At 49.2% G+C, this 17,908-nt stretch overlaps 1 protein-coding gene across 3 annotated transcripts in view; it reads right to left on the reverse strand.

The window, feature by feature from the left end:
- CCDC134 (coiled-coil domain containing 134) overlaps positions 1 to 17,908 on the reverse strand; it is a 128,849-nt gene that overhangs the window by 30,070 nt on the left and 80,871 nt on the right. For all 3 annotated transcript variants that reach the window (XM_030190038.1, XM_030190039.1, XM_030190040.1), the window contains one exon: positions 332 to 453. In XM_030190038.1, coding sequence (XP_030045898.1) covers positions 332 to 453 — 122 coding nt within the window. The remainder of the gene's footprint in view (positions 1 to 331; positions 454 to 17,908) is intronic.

The following is a 17,908-nucleotide window of genomic DNA, read 5'->3' on the forward strand; positions in this document are numbered from 1 at the left end:
AACCCAGGAAAACTTAGAAGTGTAAGATAACTTTCTGAGGAGAACCTGCACAAAATGAGGACAGATTTTTTTCTAGGGAAATGTGTTATAACAATGCTTCCACTAAGTTGGTATCACAGGTCTGATTAAAAAAAACAAAACACAGTTTCACCAGTCAAACTCACCTCTGCTCGTCAACACTCAGGACTAAGCAAAAAATGGTGCTTAACTCATGCTCCCTCTCTGAATCTGGTTCTACCCTTGCCACCTATTTCTTTCTAGTTCTCAGATCATGTTGTGACTATGTGATCAACTATATGTTAACTGATGGATGAGCAATGATGCATCTCACCTTAAACAGCCCCTTAAGCATGATGTCAATGATTTTATACTGCTGATTCACATCATTCAGCTCTATCAGGTTATTCAGGGCACTGATCTGGTCTTTGCGTTTCACTTCAAAAAGCTTCTTATCTGCAGTCATGTCAAGGGCAAGAGGTACTTCTGAGTTTCAAGAACCAAGGCATCAATGCACAATCAATACTTCTGTAAAAGCCTGTTATTTCATGCTGATATGGTACAGACAAAAGACAGAAGAAAGCAGAGAGCAGTTTGGGGCAATGACACACACCAAAAAAATGGTTATCGTCAAGATCTGGAAATACTTTTAGAACAAAGAGGAAATCGGAGCACACAGAAAACTGGTGCACCATATTATACAAACCTTTCTATTGAAGGTGGCATTAGATCGTAGGCTGTACAATGGCAAACCATTATGACCTTAGGTATCAAAGTGACAAAAATCAGAAAAATTACTAGGTGATACGTATAAACATCAATAGAACTAATGATGATGTGACTTGTGCATCATGGCAATCAGTCACAGTAACACTTAATACTTCTATGAAAATCTCTGCTGCTTCATAGTGGATACTATATTACAATTTTACTTTTTGCATTTTGATATTGTTGTAAATTTGCCTTGCTAAATTAATTATAAACACTGGCTTTACCAAAACCAAGAGCACTCCAAGTGGGTCAATAAGGCAGCAGATAGCATATGTTCAACATTTAAATGCATCCACTCTGCAGCCTCCCATTACCTCTCCACTCTCATCTCTCTCTACATTCCTCCCCGTGAACTCCGCTCGCTTGACAAATCTCTCGTCGTCCTTCTCCTCCACTGCTAACTCCAGGTTTCGCTCCTTTTCTCTCACGGCACCTTATGCCTGGAATAGACTTCCTGGACCTATACGTCTAGCTCCATCTCTACTTGTTTTCAAATCTATGCTGAAAACCCACCTTTTCACTGCTGCTTTTAGCTCCTAGCCACAATTGCCCTCCCCTTGTTCCTTCCTCCCTTCTCACCCATTACTTCCCTCACCCATAACTGTCTTGTTTGTCTGTATTTCTTAGATTGTAAGCTCTTTTGAGCAGGGACTGTCTCTTTGTATCAGGTGTTCAGTGCTGCGTGCGTCTGGTAGTGCTATACAAATGCTAATAATAATAATAGGTAGGTAACATGCTCGTCACCCCTGGACGTCATCACTTCCCCCCACAATACACATTTGCCACATGAACAAATACTTATGGCTGCAGCGTATGAAAAGCATAAAATCGAAAAGCATGAAATTTTGCTTTCTATGAACATTACCACCATTCAGATTATTTTAATATGGAAGGAATATGGCCCTTCTTTTCTACTGGCATGCAGTTCTGATGGATTACTTTTAACCTTTCTGTGTTAAAGGTAGACATGTATGTAATATAAGTGGGTATCAGCCATTGAAACCTGTGCTCATTACTTCATGTCTTGTCAGCACTGCCATTAAAGATGTGCATTCTATCAACATCACACTTTGCAAGGCCTGGACTTTGAAAGAATGGGGCAGTAAGTTGCACTGAAGCTTTGCAAAGTGTGATGTTGATAGAATGCACGGATTTAATGGCAGTGCTGACAAGACATGAAGTAATGAGCACAGGTTTCAACGGTAGAAAAGAAGGAGCATATGCTCTGGTGCAGGAGGTAATGGTCCTGGGGCCCCTCGATAAGTGATCATAACATGATCAGATTTGATATAAGCTCTGGAGTAATTACACACAGGAAATCCAATACATTAGCATTTAACTTTCAAAATGAAGACTATGGGGGAGGAAGTGACGTCACGGAGCTGAATGGCCGCTTAAGCTACTAGCTCCCGAACCTTCCCACCTTTCTACAGCAAAAAGTGTTATATTTTCCTTCAAAATTACATCTGCCAGACTCCCGGAGACTTATCTGCACCTTGAGGGGTAAAATGAGTAAGAAAACATCAGCGGTCCCGCGGGACAGCGAACGGACGGCAGTCCGAAAGTCAGCGCGGGGCTCTTCGCGCCATGCTTCCCCTGCCGCACGGGAGTCTTCGGGGTCTGATTCGGGCTCCTCACAAGTAGGACGAGGTGAGCGTGGAGCTAAATCTAAGAGCCCACAGGACTTAACAAAGTGTTTAGAGGCAATAAGGGCAGAGATTCGCGCCTCTAAGGACGAGATCCTGGAGCACGTGGACGCGCTCAGCGTTGAAATGAGAGAACTTGGAGGCAGAGTTGAAACGCTTGAAGAGCGAGTCGACGAACAAGCGGAAAAGTACGAGGGCATGGAAGTGAATGTGGCTAAATTAGCTGCACAAGCTGAAGATTTGAAATACAAACTCGACGATATTGAAAATCGCGGACGTCGCCAGAACCTTCGATTTCGAGGAGTGCCGGAAAATGGCGACAAAGAGAACGTTCCAGTCATAGTGCGGACCTTATGTGAGCAACTCATGGGCGAGACCTTTGATGCTGAAAAGCTGGGAATAGAACGTGCACACAGAGCTTTGGGTAAACCCAGAGATAATAAACCAAGAGATATTGTAGTACGTTTTTCCACCTATGCGGTTAAAGATCAGCTATGGCAGAGAGCTCGTCAGAATCCGGTATTACAATACAAGGACTCCCGAGTTTATATTTTCCAAGACCTCTCTTTGTTTACTTTAACTCAGAGGCGAGCAATGAAGCCAGTAATTGAGATTTTGGTGAAAGAGAAAATTGCTTACCGATGGACTTTTCCCTTTGCAATCTGTTTTACCCTTAAAGGGGAACAACTCCGCTGCCGCTCGGTGGAAGCTGCGTGGAAATATCTACACGAGGCTGGTTTAGCTCTTCAAGAAACCTTGCCGGTTGCGATGGCACCCTCTACCAAGAAAAGGTTCCAAAAGTGGCAGAGAGTGGAGAATGCAGCGAGCAGCCACACTTGAGACTGGTAGTTTGATATGGTTGGATAAAACTTGGATGGCTGTTAATATGCAAAGGGTGCTTGACTTGCTCAAATTTAAAGGTTATGTGAGTTGCGAAAGCAGAAGGATAATGTAAAGATTAAAATTAAAGGTGGGGGGGGGAGGGGGGGTGGAGGGTTTGGGGGGGTATGCATTTGGTTCCGGGGTCATTGTTCCTCTGCTATCTCATTCAGTGGCTTACTGCGCTGTTTGGTGGGGGGTTGTCAGGGAGGAGGGGACTTGTGGGAGGGAGGGAGTGGGTAAGTAAAGGACAGATAGTTCGAGGGGAGAGGAGGGAGTCAAGGGAAATAGGGGAGCAGCAAAAAATTTATTTGTCCAGCAAGTGTTCCACAAAGAATGAGGTAGATGGTTGATTTTAAAATCCTCACATATAATATCAAAGGTTTAAATACCCCATTTAAAAGACATTCCTTATTTAAGGAATTGCAGCTAATGGGTCCTCAAGTGGTATTCTTACAAGAAACTCATTTACATAAAAAGCATGAACATTTGCTGACTTCTATGCAGTACCCAAAAATCTTTTATGCTTCTGATGTGAAAGGTGTCAAGAAAAGGGGAGTGGCTATTATGTTCCACAAAAATGTACAGATGCAACTTCTGCACTCCAAGAGGGATGCAGAGGGTCGTTTTCTATTCTTGCATGTTAAGCTGGATAATAAGGAATATACGCTGGCGAGTGTCTATGCTCCCAATGAACGACAGGAGAGATTTTTCCTACACCTTCAGAAGGAGTTGCAGAACTTTGCTCGGGGTAAGGTGATAGTGGCGGGGGACTTTAATGCTACTATGCAGCCTAGGGTGGATAAGACCACTGCACCCTCCCCTAATGACTATAGAATTTCCAAAGCCCTGGGGAATTTTGTAACGACTATGGGACTTTATGATGTATGGAGACTTGACCACTCGGGGGGAAGAGACTATACATTTCATTCACATGTTCACTTCTCTCACTCCCGACTGGATTATATTTTTTTGGATAAGGGTTTCTCAGAAGAGGGGGGGGGATCATACATAGGACACACGACAATTTCAGACCACGCCCCTGTGTGGACAATAATCTCCTCATTGAAGGAAGAGATGCGTGATAGAAGGTGGACTTTTAACAACTGTTTGCTACAGGACCCAGAAATTGTAACTAACTTTCGTTCTGTGTTGAAGGAGTATTTTGATATCAACCTGGATTCAGGGCCAACACTGGGTATAGTGTGGGATGCATTTAAGGCTGTATCTAGAGGTTACTTCATAAAATGTGCAAGCCAAAGATCTAGAACCCATAAAGTAAGATTAGCTCAGTGCATGGAGCGGTTAGGCGCCCTGGAAGACAGGTATAGGGCCTATGGCTCAGTGGCTGACTTCCGCAAACTGCAAGCAATAAGATTGGAGCTCGCAGCTTTACATGATGAGACCTTGCAGTTTGTAAATGCACGCCTGCGACAAGTTCACTATGAATTTACAAATAAACCAGGCAGGTTGCTGGCCACTAAATTAAGGAAAATGAGGGCAGATAGACACATCCTGAGAATGAAAGATGCCAGGGGTTCCATGTTGCATACATCAGATAAGATTAGAGAGCGATTTGCCCATTTCTATGAGAACCTATATAAGGAGGATGCTGCTGTACAGACTGAAGCCATTGACCAATATTTGGCAGACCGGGGTATGTCGGCGCTAACTGACTCTCAGAAAAAAGTGTTGGAAGCCCCGGTGACAGTGAAGGAAGTAATTAGAGTTATTAAAGCACTCCCAACGGGGAAAGTGCCGGGATTAGACGGATTTACTAATGAGTTTTTTAAGCTTTTCGGGGGAGAGTTGGCACCCTATTTGACGTTGGTTGTTAATTCGGTACGTGAGGGTGCGCCTTTCCCGCCATCGATGATGGAAGCATGGGTGGCGGTGATACCAAAGCCAGAGAAAGATAATACGGAATGCGCCTCTTACCGCCCCATCTCGATTCTCAATACTGACGTAAAAATATTGGCTAAGACCCTGGCAAATCGATTGGGTGATATGCTGCCTAGCCTGGTGCACCCTGACCAAGTTGGCTTTGTAGCAAACAGACAGGCCCTGGACAACATCCGTAGAACACTGGATCTGCTCTTTGTGGCTCGGTCGAGGGCCTTGCCAGTGGTTTTACTGGGATTGGATGTGGAGAAGGCCTTCGATCGAGTCCACTGGGGGTATCTGGATAAGGTGTTGAATAGAGTGGGAATTGGTCCTTATTTTAGAACATGGATTCAGGCACTATACACCTCGCCTCGGGCCTGTGTAAGAGTGAATGGTGGTAACTCGCAAATGTTTGAACTGGGCCGTGGCACTCGTCAGGGATGTCCTCTGTCGCCTCTGCTGTTCGCTCTGGCGATGGAGCCCCTGGCGGCCGCCATTCGGGAGAATGTAGACATAACTGGAGTGCGGGTGAGGGATAAGGAATATAAGATTGCTCTATTTGCGGATGATGTGCTCCTGTCCTTAACTAATCCAGTGGTTTCCCTTCCAAACTTAATGAAAGAAATAGGAACCTACTCTAGGGTATCTGGCTATAAACTCAATGGGGGGAAGTCTGTGGGATTAGCAGTGGGGATGTCGCAGGAGCGTTTGGAGGCGTTGAGGGCCTCCTTTGCATTTAAGTGGACTGAACGAGACATTAGATATTTGGGGGTACAGATCCCTGGGAACCTAGCGGACTTGTTTGCGGTTAACTACCCAGCTCTTCAGAAAGAGGTCCTGAGGGATTTAGACAGATGGGATTCGTTGGAACTGTCCTGGTTGGGACGCATAGCTGCACTTAAAATGAATATATTACCCCGTCTGCTATACTTATTCCAGGTGCTGCCGCTGCGGGTCCCCAGGGCATTCATATCTAAGCTTCAGGATGGCCTGATTCGTTTTGTTTGGCACCAGAAACGACCACGCTTGCCAAGAGCATTCTTGTATAGAAGCAAGCGAGAGGGAGGTCTTGGAGTGCCTAACCTGTACTGGTATTATTGTGCAGCGCAGGCTAGATCGGCTGTGGAATGGTTCCGAAGGGCAGATCATAAGCTATGGGTCCATCTTGAACAAGACTTGATTGGCTCTCGTAGACTGGGGCACCTGATGTGGCTACCGGCTAAATATAGGGGACAGGTTGAACGATTTCCGCCGATGATACAGGCTACATTCTATTATTGGGACCGAATGTTCCAAGAGCGCCGACCCCTTGTGTCGGGGTTGGCCCCGATTGTTGACAATCCTATGTTTGGCCCGGGAATGGGGAATACGGTTTTTCGTAAATGGGCTACCTCGGGTGTGGAAATGTTCGGTCAACTATATGTAGGAGAAAAGTTGGTGCCCTTTGAGACATTGGTGGCGGACTATAGGCTTCACAATTGTGAACATTATGCCTATGGGCAATTGATGCACTTTCTGAAAGAACCCGCATATGTGGAGTGTCGAAGGAGAGAAGTCCATCCCTTAGAAGAAGTGTGTGTGGACTCTCGCAGTACACGTGGATTGATAACTTATCTTTATGGCTATTTGGGGATACAATTAAAACCTTCCCACTTACATCGTAGAAGATGGGAGCAGGAGCTGAACTTCACTTTACCTGAAACGGATTGGTTGCAATTGGAGAAGGGTATCTTGAAATCCACTATAGCAGTGGCTGTCAAGGAAAACTCGCTTAAGGTATTCTATAGGTGGTATCTTACTCCGCAACGATTGCACCAAATGTTCCCTAAGGTAACAGCGAGTTGTTGGAGAAATTGTGGAGGAGAGGGGACAATGGGTCACATTTGGTGGTCCTGTCCTAAAGCTGTAGCATACTGGAGGGGAGTCCGGTTTCGCCTTCAGGCCTGGGTGGGCAGACCTGTGCAGTGGCATCCTTTAATCTTCTTATTGGGCCAGAGACCCACGGGCTTAACGAGTAGCCAATGGTATATGGTGAGAGGGGCCTTACAGGCAGCTCGTATAAACCTGGCCAGAAGTTGGAAATCCCCGCTAGTACCCTCATTGGTGGGTTGGATTACAAAGGTGCATTATATATGTGAGATGGAGCGATTGACAGCAGTTAAAAAGAAAACCCTGCCTAAGTGGGACAAAATATGGAGATCTTTCTTGAATGCTTGTTCTGGATAATTACTTAATTGAAATGCAAGGGGGGGAGGGGGGAGGGGGGGGGGGAGGGAGGGAGGGAGGGAGGGGAGGGAGGGGAGAGGGGGAGACTAAGGATTCCATAAGGCTCCAGGAAGGGCTTAAATAACTTTTCAAAAAACTGTTAAATTCTGAAGTATAATTGGATGATGGACTAGTGCAGTTCTTCTTGTTACTATCTGGTATTTTGTTACACTTACTGCAGATTTGTTATGGTGTGAAATGTTATGCACTGTTCTTGGTTTGCTTTGTCTAAATGACATCTAATAAAGACTTCTATAAATTAAAAAAAAAATGAAGACTATGATAAAATGAGAACAGTGAAACCCCCCCCCCCCCCAACTTACAGCAGATGCAAAGGTCAAAAATTTACATCAGGCATGGATGCTGTTCAAAGATACCACCTGGAAGCCCAAGCCCAAGCCAAATACACTCAGTCTATTAAAAAAGGGAGGACAGAAAGGGGTCACGTGACGCTATGCACAGGAGCAGACGCTAAAAAGATTGCTCCTGCCTTCTCCTCAAGAATCGAGCTACTAAACTCGCTCAAAAGAACTTTCAATCTGCCACCCGTGAGAGGAAAGATCACTGAAACGACAGGAGATCCCTTGATCACCTCTTTAAAAGATTATGGCGACAAAATACGCTCGAAAAGAGAAAGATAAGAGCCGATCGACTGAGGACAAAATGGCGGCGCCGGCTAGCCCGGGAACATCAGCGGTTGGATCCGCATGGGCCGCCGAGATCGTAGGTGAAGTCACACAGGCCCTAGAAGCCATACTTGAAAAAAAACTCAGCTCGCTGGACACTAAATTAGAATCGCTACACAGTAGTGTAACTCAGATTCAACTGGATATGACAAATTACCAACAACGAGCTAGTGATACCGAAGACCGAGTCGGAATATTAGAATCAGAAGTCAATCAGTTGAAAAAAACACTTGCCTCGTATGACGAAAAGCTGGAAGACTTAGAAAACAGATCCAGACGGAATAATCTTCGCATAGTAGGTCTGGCGGAGGGGCAAGGAGATCGTGACTTGAGCAGGTATCTTGAAACGTGGCTAGCAGATGAGCTTGAACTGCCGGAGGCACTGGGCCCGCTGAAAATTGAAAGGGCACATCGTTTGGGCCTAAAGCAGACGGTAGAAGGGAGACCACGTGTGGTTATTTGTAAAATTCTTAATTTTGCTCATTAAAACGCGATTCTACAAGCCTTGCGAAGTGGAAAAGAGCTGCACAGCGGGAATCGTAGAGTGCTTTGTTTCCAAGACTATTCGTCAGCGGTGGCAGCGCAAAGAAAAAAGTTTTCGCCAGTCTGCTCTGAGCTCGTCAACCGGAAAGTCAAATTTGCGCTGCTTTACCCGGCAAAATTGAGGGTTATTCATCACTCGGGAACAAAGCTGTTTACTTCAGTGGAAGAAGCGCAATTGTTTGTACAACAGATGGCAAAGGATCAATAATGTTGGCGATGTAATACATGGAGCTGCTATAGAACTTTGGATTACAAATCATCTTGAAAGATATTGAACATGGGAAACGACCGCACAGAGAAAAGTTGGTAAGGAAACCCGCGAAAATTGGATATAGTATGGTAAGATGTTCTTTTTATGTGAACGTCTACTGAATAAGAACCCAAATATGAAACATGGAATTTATATAACGTATTGATGAGCATGAGAATTGAGTGGAAGACAATATGATTGGCGGGCATTGCTAGGATATCGGGGACGCTAGGATGGACATGAGATCCTGATAAATTAAAGGTAGAGCTGGATTATCAGTTGGACAATTGTTAGTGCACTGACACTGTTTGAACATTATCCTGCTCACTGAGACCAGCGTTGCAAATTCTAAACATCCTGATATAAATGAAAGAAACCAAAACAAACTGTTGTTAAGTGATGAAAGCATAGCTCACTGTTTGGGAAGATAAAATATCCGATAAGGATGCTTGTGGGCTGGACAGAAAGGACTGAATATGTAATAGGGCAGGTGATGTGGTTTAGATTTATTTTATTTGGAAGGAGAAAGAAAACACTGAATGGAGGGGGGCTGATTGGAGGGGAATATACAGGAATAATCTGTCATAGTCGTTAGACGAATAATGATGAGCACGAAGTATCATGGAAAGAGGAGTAGGGGCGTTGTAAGTGACCTGATTCCTTAGGGAATGGAAGGGACTAGAAGGGGGGAACTAAGAGGGTTAGGGAGGGGGGAGATTGGGCTAAAACGGGGGTTGGGTGGATGGGAATTGATTTATTCAGTGTCATGTAAACGAAGGCTGAAGCCTGTTAGAACCTGGTATTCACATGAGGGAGGCTGGAGGATGGGCTGGTTTCTCTCAAATGTAAAAGATATTTTGGGGATAGATAGGCTGAATACCGGAGGTTAATAGATTAAGGTAGCATCTTGGAATGTAGGAGGTATTCATTCCCCCATCAAGCGCTCCAAGATTTTACGACACTTTAAGCGCATTGGAGTTGATATAGTGATGCTACAAGAAACGCACTTGTCAGATATTGAACACACTAAATTGGCTAGGTGGTGGGTTGCAGACTGTGTTGCAACTGCGGCTGTGGGGCGCAAGGGTGGGGTGGCAATACTCTTTAGAAAAGGGATATCAATCCAGGTGCACAAAACAATACGAGACCCAGAAGGTAGATTTGTTTTCTGCATTGTTACTCTGAATCGACAAAAATTAATTTTGGGTAGCATTTATGCTCCTAACATAATAGATGTAAAATTCTATAAGAAAATGCTTAAACAACTCATGCAGCTAGAAACACTACCCATGATATTAGGAGGCGATTTTAATATGACCTGGGATCCTATACTAGATAGATCACATCCCCCAACTGATTTAAGAAGGATAAGCACTAGGGGTTTGCCTGACTTTTGCACCACGCTTGAGCTAGTTGACATCTGGAGGACACTGCATCCACTAGAAAAGGAATATACACATCAATCTAGAGCACATGGCACCTCGGCTAGAATTGACTATTTGCTTGCTTCCCGCACATTACTCACAAACATTACAGAGGCACATATAGATCCCTGCGTTAGTGAATGATACATACCTGTAGCAAGTGTTCTCCGAGGACAGCAGGCTGATTGTTCTCACGACTGGGTGACGTCCGCGGCAGCCCCCACCAACCGGAAAAAGCTTCGCAGGACGGTCGGCACGCAGGGCACGCCCACCGCGCATGCGCGGCCGTCTTCCCGCCCGTGCGCGACCGCTCCCGCCAGTTGAATGACTAGCAAAAAAGATGAAACACACAACTCCAAAGGGGAGGAGGGAGGGTAGGTGAGAACAATCAGCCTGCTGTCCTCGGAGAACACCTGCTACAGGTATGTATCATTCACTTTCTCCGAGGACAAGCAGGCTGCTTGTTCTCACGACTGGGGTATCCCTAGCTCTCAGGCTCACTCAAAACAAGAACCCAGGTCAATTGAACCTCGCAACGGCGAGGGTACAACAGAAAATTGACCTACGAAGAACAACTAACTGAGAGTGCAGCCTGACCAGAATAAATTCGGGTCCTGGAGGGTGGAGTTGGATTTACACCCCAAACAGATTCTGCAGCACCGACTGCCCGAACCGACTGTCGCGTCGGGTATCCTGCTGGAGGCAGTAATGTGATGTGAATGTGTGGACAGATGACCACGTCGCAGCCTTGCAAATCTCTTCAATAGTGGCTGACTTCAAGTGGGCCACCGACGCTGCCATGGCTCTAACACTATGAGCCGTGACATGACCCTCAAGAGCCAGCCCAGCCTGGGCGTAAGTGAAGGAAATGCAATCTGCTAGCCAATTGGAGATGGTGCGTTTCCCGACAGCGACCCCTAGCCTGTTAGGGTCGAAAGAAATAAACAATTGGGCGGACTGTCTGTGGGGCTGTGTCCGCTCCAAGTAGAAGGCCAATGCTCTCTTGCAGTCCAATGTGTGCAACTGACGTTCAGCAGGGCGGGTATGCGGCCTGGGGAAGAATGTTGGCAAGACAATTGACTGGTTAAGATGGAACTCCGACACCACCTTCGGCAGGAACTTTGGGTGGGTGCGGAGCACTACTCTGTTATGATGAAATTTGGTATATGGAGCGTGAGCTACTAGGGCTTGAAGCTCACTGACCCTACGAGCTGAAGTAACTGCCACCAAGAAAATGACCTTCCAGGTCAAGTACTTCAGATGGCAGGTATTAAAGGAGGTTTCATCAGCTGGGTGAGGACGACGTTGAGATCCCATGACACTGTGGGAGGCTTGATAGGGGGCTTTGACAAGAGCAAGCCTCTCATGAATCGAACTACTAAGGGCTCTCCAGAGATGGCTTTACCTTCCACACGATAATGGTAAGCACTAATCGCACTAAGGTGATTCCTTACTGAGTTGGTCTTGAGGCCAGACTCTGATAAGTGCAGAAGGTATTTAAGCAGGTTCTGTGCAGGACAAGAACGAGGTTCTAGGGCCTTGCTCTCACACCAAACGACAAACCTCCTCCACTTGAAAAAGTAACTCTTTTTAGTGGAATCCTTCCTAGAGGCAAGCAAGACACGGGAGACACCCTCAGACAGACCCAACGCAGCGAAGTCTACGCCCTCAACATCCAGGCCGTGAGAGCCAGGGATTGAAGGTTGGGGTGCAGCAACGCTCCGTCGTTCTGCGAGATGAGAGTCGGAAAACACTCCAATCTCCACGGTTCTTCGGAGGACAACTCCAGAAGAAGAGGAAACCAGATCTGACGAGGCCAAAAGGGCGCGATCAGAATCATGGTGCCGCGGTCTTGCTTGAGCTTCAGTAAGGTCTTCCCCACCAAAGGTATGGGAGGATAAGCATACAGGAGGCCGGTCCCCCAATGAAGGAGAAAGGCATCTGACGCTAGCCTGCCGTGTGTCTGAAGTCTGGAACAGAACAGAGGCAGCTTGTGGTTGGTCCGAGAGGCGAAAAGGTCCACCGAGGGGGTGCCCCACTCTCGGAAGATCTTGCGTACCACTCTGGAATGGAGCGACCACTCGTGCGGTTGCATGACTCTGCTCAGTCTGTCGGCCAGACTGTTGTTTACGCCTGCCAGGTACGTGGCTTGGAGAAGCATGCCGAACCGGCACGCCCAGCGCCACATCCCGACGGCTTCCTGACACAGGGGGCGAGATCCGGTGCCCCCCTGCTTGTTGACGTAATACATTGCAACCTGATTGTCTGTCCGAATTTGGATAATTTGGTAGGACAGCCGATCTCTGAAAGCCTTCAGTGCGTTCCAGATCACTCGGAGCTCCAGGAGGTTGATCTGCAGATCCTTTTCCTGGAGGGACCACAGACCCTGGGTGTGAAGCCCATCGACATGAGCTCCCCACCCCAGGCGAGATGCATCCGTCGTCAGCACTTTCGTGGGCTGCGGAATTTGGAATGGACGTCCCAGGGTCAAATTGGTCCGAATGGTCCACCAGAGCAGTGAAGTGCGGCAACTGGTGGAGAGGCGGATGACGTCTTCTAGATTCCCGGTGGCTTGGAACCACTGGGAAGCTAGGGTCCATTGAGCAGATCTCATGTGAAGACGAGCCATGGGAGTCACATGAACTGTGGAGGCCATATGACCCAGAAGTCTCAACATCTGCCGAGCTGTGACCTGCTGAGACGCTCTGGTCTGCGAAGCCAGGGCCAGGAGATTGGTGGCCCTCGCTTCGGGAAGGTAGGCCTGAGCCGTCTGGGCATTCAGCAGAGCTCCTATGAATTCCAGAGACTGTGTTGGCTGGAGATGGGACTTTGGGTAATTTATCACAAACCCCAGCAGCTCCAGAAGTCAAGTAGTGCACTGCATAGACCGGAGGGCTCCCGCCTCCGAGGTGTTCTTGACCAGCCAATTGTCGAGATATGGGAACACGTGCACTCCCAGCTTGCGTAGGTAGGCCGCTACCACCACGAGGCACTTTGTAAACACTCGTGGGGCAGAGGCGAGCCCAAAGGGCAGCACACAATACTGAAAGTGCCGTGCGCCCAGGCGGAATCTGAGATACTGTCTGTGAGCTGGCAGTATCGGGATGTGAGTGTATGCGTCCTTTAAATCCAGGGAACATAGCCAATCGTTTTTCTGAATCATTGGCAGAAGGGTGCCCAAGGAAAGCATCCTGAACTTTTCTTTGACCAGGAATTTGTTCAGGCCTCTCAGGTCTAGGATGGGACGCATCCTCCCTGTTTTCTTTTCCACAAGGAAGTACCTGGAATAGAATCCCTGCCCTTCCTGCCCGGGTGGTACGGGCTCGACCGCATTGGCGCTGAGAAGGGCGGAGAGTTCCTCTGCAAGTACCTGCTTGTGATGGGAGCTGAAAGATTGAGCTCCCGGAGGACAATTTGGCGGCAGGGAGGCCAAATTCAGGGCGTATCCGCACCGCACTATTTGGAGAACCCACTGGTCGGAGGTTATGAGAGGCCACCTTTGGTGAAAAAAACTTAACCTCCCCCCGACCGGCAGATCGTCCGGTACAGACACTTTGAGGGCGGCTATGTTCCCGTGGATCCAGTCAAAAGCCCGTCCCCGGCTTTTGCTGTGGAGGCGCAGGGGGCTGCTTAGGCGCACGCTGTTGACGAGAACGAGCTCGCTGGGGCTGTCCCTGTGCCTGACGAAGCCTACGGGCCGGCTGGTTGTACCTACGCTTTGCAAAAGAATAGGGTGCAGCCTGCCGGGCCCGGAAAAAACGTCCACCTGCTGAGGTGGATGCTGAAGGCGCCCGGTGGGAGAGCTTGTCGAGGGCGGTTTCCCGCTGATGCAGTTGGTCCACCAGCTGCTCGACCTTCTCACCAAAAATGTTATCCCCCCGGCAAGGGACGTCGGCCAGTCTCTGCTGGGTGCGGTTGTCCAGGTCAGAGGCACGCAGCCATGAGAGCCTGCGCATCACTATACCTTGGGCCGCAGCACGAGATGCCACGTCACAGGTGTCATAGATACCCCTGGACAGGAACTTTCTGCACGCCTTCAGCTGCCTGACCACCTCCTGATAAGGCCTGGACTGCTCCGGCGGGAGCTTATCGACCAGGTCCGCCAGTTGCTGCACATTGGTCCGCATGTGGATGCTCATATAGAGCAGGTATGACTGGATGCGGGTCACGAGCATGGAGGATTGGTAGGCCTTCCTCCCAAACGAGTCCAGAGTGCGAGACTCCCGCCCCGGGGGCGCCGAGGCGGTATCCCTCGAACTCCGTGCCCTCTTGAGAGCAGAATCCACGACCGCCGAGTCATGGGGCAGTTGGGGCCGCATTAACTCTGGGTCAGAGTGGATCCTGTACTGGGACTCTGCTTTCTTGGGAATGGTGGGGTTAGTTAACGGTCGCACCCAGTTCCGAAGCAGTGTCTCCTTGAGGACATTGTGCAGCGGTACCGTGGAGGACTCTCTAGGTGGTGATGGATAGTTGAGGACCTCGAGCATCTTGGCCCTCGGCTCTTCCACAGAGACCACGGGGAAGGGAATGCTGATAGACATATCCCGCACAAAGGAGGCAAAGGAGAGACTCTCAGGAGGTGAGAGCTTCCTCTCCGGTGAAGGCGTGGGGTCCGAGGGAAGGCCCGTAGACTCCTCTGAGGAGAAATATCTAGGGTCCTCCTCTTCCCCCCACGAGGCCTCATCCTCGGTATCGGACATAAGCTCATGTAGCTGAGTCCTGAACCGGGCCCGGCTCGACGTCGAGGCACCGAGGTCTCGGTGTCGTCGAGCGGTGGACTCCCGCGCCGGCGGGGACGGAGCTCCCTCCATCGACGTCGACGGGGACTCCACCTGCGTAGCAGCCGAGACCGGCGCCGCAAGCGGCGGCGGTGTCGACGGCCCCGGCGCCGGGCTAGAGCTCGGCGGCGCCACAGACATCGGCGCCGAGGGCGCAAGCACCCCCGGCGCCGGCACAGCCTGGCGCATCAGCCCTTCCAGGATCCCCGGAAGGATGGCTCTGAGGCACTCGTCCAGGCCCGCTGCCGGGAAAGGCGGTGGGGCCGGTAGGGGTGTCGGCGCCAGAAGCTGATGGGGGCCAGGAGACGGCACCGAGGTGCTGGAACCCTGACGCGTCGGTACCTCCACAACCGACGGGGACCTCTCCTCTCGACGTGGACGCTTCGGCGTCGCCCCCTCTCCGATGTCCGGATGCACCGAGGGCGACCGGTGACGACGCTTCTTATCCTTCTTGCGATGCACGTCACCGGCGCCGGGAGGTATGGAGGAGGAGGAGGACGATCCCCCTCGGTCTCGAGGAACCGGGTCAGACAGAGTTCGGTCCCGTGGACCACGGGCTGAGGGAGTGACCGGGGCCGACTGCCCACGCGGCCTCTCACCTCTACCCTCACCGGAGGACCGGCGGGCCGACGGGACCTGTTCTCCTGGGGTCGATGCCATCGGTGCCGATGTCTCGGGCATCGATACCGGTACCGAAGGACCGGGCGTCGATACCGATGCCGTCGAGGTCGACGGGCCGGCGCAAGTTCCAAAAAGACGGTCCCATAGAACTTGCCTCGCAACCTGAGTCCGTTTCCGGAGACCGAGACACAGGGGACACGACTTGAGATTGTGCTCCGGCCCGAGGCACTGGAGGCACCAAGCGTGGGTGTCGGTCTGCGAGATCGGCCGGCCGCAGCGACCACACTTTTTAAATCCACTCGGGACCTTCGAGGACATCGACGGAAAAATCGCGTCGGCGAAGTCAAAGTCGTCGATGGTGACGGAAATCACACCTCGAAAAAGGGGAAAAACGACCGTGCGGCCACTAGGCCGCAACGCGGCGTCCCCGCTAGAAACGAGGGAAAAAGGGGAGCGCGTGCTCCACACGCTCAGGTTTTTTTTTTTTTTTTTAAAGAAAACCGGGCGGTGTACAAAAACAAATAGAAAAAAGAAACGAAAAAAGAAACGATTCGCGTAAATGCGATCGACTTTCCGGCGGCTGAGAATAGAGAGAGCGGCAAAGCACGACTCTCTCCAGACGCGGAAAAAAAGGAACTGGCGGGAGCGGTCGCGCACGGGCGGGAAGACGGCCGCGCATGCGCGGTGGGCGTGCCCTGCGTGCCGACCGTCCCGCGAAGCTTTTTCCGGTTGGTGGGGGCTGCCGCGGACGTCACCCAGTCGTGAGAACAAGCAGCCTGCTTGTCCTCGGAGAAATATCGGATCATTCGGTGATACGAATGGGCTGGAGTGGGGGAGAGGAGGAAGAGAAATTAAAAAGCTGGACGTTTCCAGCATACTTGTTAAGAGACGCACGATTTGGGGAATACTTACAAAATAAGTGGACTGAGTATAAACATTTCAATGAGGGGTCGGTTGGGAGTACCACTAATTTCTGGGAAGCCGCGAAAGCAGTTTTAAGAGGAGAAATAATAAGTTATGTCACCCAATATAAACGTGCAAGAGATAGAGAAATTGTGCGGCTTGAAAGGCAACTGGTTAAATTGAATAGACAATATGGTTCAACCCCAAGTACTAGGATCAGACAAGAGGTGATGGAACTACAAACAACCCTGAACTCACTGTTGCATGATAGAGAATTGAAATCTCAAGCCTATTATCGGTTTCAATTATATCGATATGGGAACAAAGGAAGCAAATACCTAGCTAGACTTATTGCATCAAAATATGCCTCAAGGACTGTAACAGCTATTAAAACTAAGAAGGGGAATTGTCTCCACTCTAATCAAGAGATTAGATTAGCGTTCCAAACATATTATCAAAGTCTCTATAAAGCATCAGAACAAGAGGGACTTTCAGGAGAGATGTACTTGGATGGGGTTCAGACCCCGAAATTACAAATTAGTGATTGTAATCAATTAAATGCCAAAATTAGTGCAGATGAGGTGGCTTGGGTGATAGCTCAGAGTAAGTCAGGCAGAGCCCCTGGCCCGGATGGATACAAAGCAGAATTTTATAAGCTAATGGGAGACTCTGTAGTCCCTACATTGGTCAAAGTGTTTAATGAATGGATGGAAAGTGGCAAGATGCCTGCACATTTAAACTTGGCCCGGATAGTGGTATTCCCTAAACCCAAAAGAGATGAAAAGCTAGTAACTTCTTATAGACCCATTTCCTTAATTAACCAAGAAGCCAAATTGTTTGCCAAAATTTTGGCAAATAGATTGGGCAGGGTACTACCACATCAGGGTATGATACATACCTGTAGCAGTTGTTCTCCGAGGACAGCAGGCTGATTGTTCTCACGACTGGGGTTGACGTCCGCGGCAGCCCCCACCAACCGGAAAGAAGCTTCGCGGGACGGTCGGCACGCAGGGCACGCCCACCGCGCATGCGCGGCCGTCTTCCCGCCCGTGCGCGACCGCTCCCGCCAGTTGAATGACTAGCAAAAAGATGAAAACACACAACTCCAAAGGGGAGGAGGGAGGGTAGGTGAGAACAATCAGCCTGCTGTCCTCGGAGAACAACTGCTACAGGTATGTATCATACCCTTTCTCCGAGGACAAGCAGGCTGCTTGTTCTCACGACTGGGGTATCCCTAGCTCTCAGGCTCACTCAAAACAAG

The sequence above is a fragment of the Microcaecilia unicolor genome, chromosome 1 (genome assembly GCF_901765095.1).
Source record: "Microcaecilia unicolor chromosome 1, aMicUni1.1, whole genome shotgun sequence".
In the NCBI taxonomy this organism is placed as follows: Eukaryota; Metazoa; Chordata; class Amphibia; order Gymnophiona; family Siphonopidae; genus Microcaecilia; species Microcaecilia unicolor.